The sequence below is a fragment of the Sinocyclocheilus grahami genome, unplaced genomic scaffold (genome assembly GCF_001515645.1).
Source record: "Sinocyclocheilus grahami isolate Dianchi unplaced genomic scaffold, SAMN03320097.WGS_v1.1 scaffold468.1, whole genome shotgun sequence".
Taxonomy (NCBI): Eukaryota; Metazoa; Chordata; class Actinopteri; order Cypriniformes; family Cyprinidae; genus Sinocyclocheilus; species Sinocyclocheilus grahami.
Window position 1 is genome coordinate 535,520 of NW_015505647.1, and position 6,374 is coordinate 541,893.

At 41.2% G+C, this 6,374-nt stretch overlaps 1 protein-coding gene across 1 annotated transcript; it reads right to left on the bottom strand.

Moving 5' to 3' along the window:
* Positions 1-973: 973 nt before the first annotated feature.
* LOC107553286 (DNA-binding protein inhibitor ID-2-like) lies at positions 974-2,591 on the bottom strand. The gene is made up of 3 exons (XM_016235477.1): positions 2,140-2,591; positions 1,911-1,971; positions 974-1,554 (listed from the first exon to the last, which is right to left on the bottom strand). The coding sequence occupies exons 1-2, from the start codon at positions 2,488-2,490 to the stop codon at positions 1,915-1,917; spliced, it is 408 nt and encodes a 135-aa protein (XP_016090963.1). The 5' UTR covers positions 2,491-2,591; the 3' UTR covers positions 974-1,554; positions 1,911-1,914.
* Positions 2,592-6,374: the final 3,783 nt, after the last annotated feature.

Sequence of the window (6,374 nt, forward strand, 5' to 3'; positions counted from 1 at the left end):
AATGAGACTTGCCAACTGCCAATCTTTTTCCCCATAAATAGTGAAACTGAAAATGATCAAAGGAATGGCCATTGTTTTTCTGAGGTGAAGTCTGGCCGCCAGCAGGTGGCGCACTCTTCATATCAAGAACACTAATAGAGGTTTAGGCAGCATTTGAGAAACACTTTGCAGAAATGGATGAAATAAAGAAGAGCATAGACCATTATCTTTTTTTTTCTGTAGTTAAATAGTTTTCCTGAATTACATCCCACAAAATGACTCACTTACTACACTATAAATTAAATATATTTTTGAATGTCTGAGATGCGAGCATTGTGAATTTATCAGCTTTATTCACAAAATTTGAGTCCAGGGGACTTGGTGTACAATTCTGAATAATTTTAGAATAGCTGAACCTGTAAAACATTATAATAAATTTAAAAAAAAATCACTATCCGGGTCTCCGATTTATTATTTCATGCTCATTAATGGGCCGGCTGACCGACTGTAAACCGACAGACAATTATTTTACCAACTGAATTCCACAAATCAAAAGCTCAAGCATTGATTTAACAGCCATTTCATCCATACACAGATTATACGAATGAACCTGTGGATACGGTTCTACTCCCAAACTTCTCTCAAGAAATGAGTTATCACACAGGAAGTGTGAAAGAGGTAAATTGCAAGAAAAACTGCTAGGCTGTATGATTTGTGGACAGTTATATATTAAGAATAAGCACATTTTTCCCACTATGGACTGGAATGAATGCAGTTTTACACAGCCATATAGCGATAAAAGATTGATTCCAGTTCCTGTCAGTAATAGGTGAATGTGCATGTGTGAAAGGTCAGTGACATGCTTTTGAATCCTGGATATAAAAGGCAAGGTCAATATACAGCACAACACCGGCAGATTTACATTTGTACACACAAGCATAACAGACCAGCATCAAATAAAGCATTTGATTTATTTTGTATAAAAAAAAGAAAAGAAAAGAAAAAAAAAAAAAAAAGTCCAATTTACAATATTACTTTTATAAAAAGTCTCAGCATACAGCATAACACTTTGCAGATACTGACAGTCCAATTTCTGCAACTATACAAGATAAAACTCTGGGAGAGTTCACAAGGTTTCATCATGTCATTTTCAACGTCCAGTCCTTCATGTGCCAAAAGAATTGACAAAAACAGACTTAAACTTTGTACAGTAACTAACCACGTCTTCTCCTATTCACACGGTCTTCACGAAAAAAAAAGGTAAGACTTCTTCTCAATGCAGAGAAAAGGTTCCTTGTGATCATTTACAAGTTTCCCCTCCTATTTTCCGGGAATATAGTGCTTCTTCCTCTTGAAGAAAGGACCAAATAAGTCTTTTTAGAAGATAAATAATCAATGTCCAAACTTATAACACATCACATGGATTGTCCTTTTAGAAGCAAAAAAAAAAAAAGAAGAAAAGTCTCTTGATTCAATTACAGGAAAGAAAGAAAAAACAAACTCCAGACTGAGAACAGAAATTGGAGGAAAAGCCAGTTCCCAGGTCCTGTGTGTTCTTGTGTCTTAACCAAACACCTGCAAAAGATTGAGAAAGAGGCGCATTTAGAGAATGCAAACAGGGCAGAGATCCGGACAGCCTGGCGCCAGAGAGGAAGCCGCAGTTTGAACATTTAACCAAACACTCAGAGACTGAGCAAAACCCTGGGCTCCAGATGTACACGAGCACAACTTCTGCCTTTGCTCAATGCTTGCCTTTCAACCTCCCCTGATGCTTATTACACACTTTATACTACTTTACAGACTATGTGACATAATGGTCCTCAACTAATTTGATTAGACGCTCTTAAAATTAAACACTGCTCTGACTGCATACAGCATTTACAGTATATAACACGAGGCTCATTAAAAACAGTGTGGTCAAGAGCACTTACCTGATTAACGGTAAAGTGTCCTGCTGTCCTCTGTGATCAAGTCTGATTGAAACTCGGGCGCCTAAAGGGTAAAAAATAAAAACGGTTATTTATTAAGTATATTATTAAGTGCAGTTATTTGCACCATCAAACTTGCACATACACATGCAACAAATCAATGTAGCTTTACCATACGCATTAATAACATAAAAAAAGATAGCTAGATCCTAATCTTTCTAAGGACATTCACCTGTAATGAGAGGATGCTGATGTCTGTGTTGAGTGTTGTCAGGGGTGTTCTGGATGTCCCCTGCCCCGCTCGCGGGTGATGCAGGCTGGTGATTGCTGAATTCGAGTCAAGTGCGATCTGCAGGTCCAGGATATAGTCGATGACATGTTGCAGGATTTCCATTTTGCTCACGTTTTTGTTCTGCGGGATACTCGGCACCAGTTCCTTCAGTTTGGAGTAGCAGTCGTTCATGTTGTACAGCAGACTTAGGGGATCGTCCACGGGGGTCTTGCTCCGCGAGATTCCCAGACTGTGCTCCGTCACATTCGCGCTACTTATCCGGAAAGACCTCACTGGGCTTATTGCCTTCATGTCGACACCTCTGTACGAAACGGTTTCGTTGGAAGAATCGCTTTTTGTGTTCGAGATCTCCTCTCCGCACTGGGCTGTTGAAGCAAACGCAGTGGATTAGCGAGCTGTCATCGCTGTATATATACCCAGCTGGGTGGGTTGTTCACGCGCTGGTTTGGATTGCGCTGATTGGTGGGAATGGACGCGTCAGTCATCGCCTTCGCGCAACGCTATTGGCCGCTGCGCTGAGCGATCTAAGCCCGCCCATTTCTTCCGCGTTCTTAACCAGTGAAAGCGCGTGTTCAGGGTGGCGCTGACTGCCTTCAGCTTCCACGGATCATTTCTCAAATCAGTGTACCTGTTTCCGATCAAGAGAATTAGTGACTTGCAAGTGTAAGGTTGTTTTCACGCATTTTCCGTCTTTGTTCCTAGTGTAACGGATAAAATGTATCAAAACAAGCTTAGGCTGACTTATGTTATGATGGACATCATGAGTTAGTCTGCCCTATAGCCTACAATACATCATAAGTGTTTCCATATTAATGGATATTGAATGGATTTTATTATATCTGTATATTTAAAATACAGCGCAGCTCATGAAACTTAACATATCTCCAACAATCATCGTGCTATTTTTCAACACGTTTCATATTTTCTTCAATCTAGCCTATTTATTTTATTTTCACTTTTTCCTATGTGAGCACAGTGTGAAAGATCAACATTTACCTCGAGGTCAGTGGAATTATCATGCCATGCAAGATGGCAATTTGATGCCAGGGTTTTATACCAACTCAATTAACCTTAGTTACAGAAATCCTCCTTAAAATGATGTGTGTGTGTGTGTGTTCGCGCAACGCTATTGGCCGCTGCGCTGAGCGATCTAAGCCCGCCCATTTCTTCCGCGTTCTTAACCAGTGAAAGCGCGTGTTCAGGGTGGCGCTGACTGCCTTCAGCTTCCACGGATCATTTCTCAAATCAGTGTACCTGTTTCCGATCAAGAGAATTAGTGACTTGCAAGTGTAAGGTTGTTTTCACGCATTTTCCGTCTTTGTTCCTAGTGTAACGGATAAAATGTATCAAAACAAGCTTAGGCTGACTTATGTTATGATGGACATCATGAGTTAGTCTGCCCTATAGCCTACAATACATCATAAGTGTTTCCATATTAATGGATATTGAATGGATTTTATTATATCTGTATATTTAAAATACAGCGCAGCTCATCAAACTTAACATATCTCCAACAATCAACGTGCTATTTTTCAACACGTTTCATATTTTCTTCAATCTAGCCTATTTCTTTTATTTTCACTTTTTCCTATGTGAGCACAGTGTGAAAGATCAACATTTACCTCGAGGTCAGTGGAATTATCATGCCATGCAAGATGGCACTTTGATGCCAGGGTTTTATACCAACTCAATTAACCTTAGTTACAGAAATCCTCCTTAAAATGTATATATATATATATATATATATGTGTGTGTGTGTGTGTGTATATTCTTTTTTATTTATTTTATTTTTCAGAAATTGTGCCCACTGTACTTTCTTCAGGACACAAAAATCATTTTAGAAGTTAAAAAACAGAGCTCTTGTAGAGCCGTTTCTTTATCTATTGTGTTTGCTGTGGACGTCCCAGCAGTTTTAAGTTAGCACTTTCTGCAGCTGGTGATGTGCCCTTAATGTTTATGTTTGTTTATACACATGCTGACTGTGGGGGATTATGGGAGCAGTCTTTAGGCCTGTGATGGGGGTCGTTTAAGATGTAATAGTGATGGTAGAAGATCCTCCTGCTCTCTAGTGCAGGAATGCGCGCAGCATTTTGATAGACATGCAGCAATCACTGACTGGGAGAATGTACTGTAAGTTTGAACTTGAAACAACACAAGTGCAAGTGAAGTGAAAATGCATTCTTTTGGGACTGGAAAGAATATATTTTTTATACTGACACGGATTATATTTCCATTTTTTAGAAACCTTTTTGGCAGTCGAGTGCGAGAGTGGTTGCAAAAATAGAAAAAGGCTGTGTTTACACATGCTAAGTAACAATGGAGACAGAGATTTCCTGGTTGCTTGTGCATATCCGACTAAACAGATGTTTGCGGAGATGCGTCGAGACGCAATCGTGTTGATGTGTCGGAATGCAGCGCATACATTCTCATTATCACTCCTTAGAAAATGAAGCACTTGTAAGATTCCTCCAGGCCGATGCATTTGGACATTTTTAAATAGCTATTTCAAGGAAATGTTTGCACCAAAAACTGCATTCCGCGCGCGCAAGACTTACAAACGCGACACGTAAGAGCATTGTAGGCTCGTCCGCTTCTGCCGCAACTGGCTCTTTCCATTTTCTCCCTCGTCCTTTTTGTTCTCACAGCTGTGTACATTTCGCAGGACACCCTGACTGATCCCTGACAGGTGATGAATTGGCACCAAGCAAAGCAGCGCTACAGAGCAACGCCGCGAGCTCACGCTCCTGCAGACTCTCTGGCGCCAGCCCCGTGACTTCACCCATTCACAGCGGCCCTCCAGCCTGTCCTCGCGGCGCCGTGCAGGCGGCTGCTATGGAGACGGGGGCAGTTAGTTAGCGCCGGTTCTCAGCTGATCAATGAGGCCCGGGCGCTGAGAGATCGGAGTTCAGATCGTCCCCTCAGGTCTCCTGCGCTCCGAGGCCCGCACACCTGCATCGATTAGCATATTTCTTTGCTTACGTTTAACTTGGACGACTCCTCGCCCTTTTGAGACAATCTAGACTTTGAAACATAGCCTATGCAATGTAGAGAGAGTGACCCGAAGTTACCTCAACTTTATCTCAGCGTGCCAGAGGTAGAACGCATTTTCAGTTAGTCATGTTTTAGCCTATTATGGATCAGAAAAGAAGAAGCGCCTTTTAAATGGGTCGGTCGTTCAACAGAATTGCTAATCACTGCATGGCTTTAAAAGAAAAAAAGCTGTGGAATTTTACAAGTATGAATGTAATCGCGTCTTAAAAGTTCCAGTGACCACAGAAGTTTACATGGGCTAGTAGTTTGCCCGAGGAAGTAACCATTACAGCAATATAGTCGCTGCAATACTTTCCCGTAAAATATCAAACATATATTGTATAGAATATACATAAGCTATCACAATAACATAAACTATGCATCTTCTAAAACTCTCAAAGTTGACTGTTGGCGCTAAAAAAAGTCGCCTATTAATTTGGCATCCGCGCAAGGACCCGACCGATTGCGCCCTGAAAGTGACGGACAGACATATTAAAGGCAGATTCATAACCATTTATAACTAAACTTGAACTAAATACAGGCTACTCACTACAGAAGGACATTAGCTACTAGCCTACACCCCCCCAAATGCAATATTTTAGAGTCACGTTTACGTTTCTGTCTGCTGTCAAAAAGCTAGCAATGATAATGTCAAGAAAACAATCTAAAGTTGGCAGAAAGTTGAGGAGTTCTCCACGGGATGGAGTCAGGATGTCTGCACCGCCTCCTCTGCTGTTCCAGCTCACTGCAGCTGCACAATTCCTCCCGGCTCCAGCTCTTGAGCTCATTAACCACCAGCAGCAGATCCCAGAGTCACAGCTTACCCACATATAGCCTACTGTCGTCTAACATCTTTGATGACAATATTCAAAACACTGAATCATAACACAAATGGGCGCATAGGCTAAAAGCCGAAGTTATCCTTAAGAAAATCACGCGCATTCTGATAATAATCGGTGCGAACGACGTTCAGTTCTAAGCAGCGCAACATTGCGCGACGCTTGCCTTAAATCCTCTTTAAAAACGCGAGATTTAAAACTCTTACGTCAAACTTCCTGATAACCTGTGGGATGAAATGTATAACGAAATATTGCTGTCCCAATAACCCGTTTCAGCTCGAATCATCGCATTACACTTAGAGACGG

Coding starts and splice junctions, on each gene's coding strand:
- LOC107553286 (XM_016235477.1), bottom strand. CDS start 2,490: ATGAAGGCAATAAGCCCAGTGAGGTCTTTCCGGATAAGTAGCGCGAAT. Junction 1,972..2,139: donor TCAGCATCCTCTCATTACAG/GTGAATGTCCTT, acceptor TTTACCCTTTAG/GCGCCCGAGTTTCAATCAGA.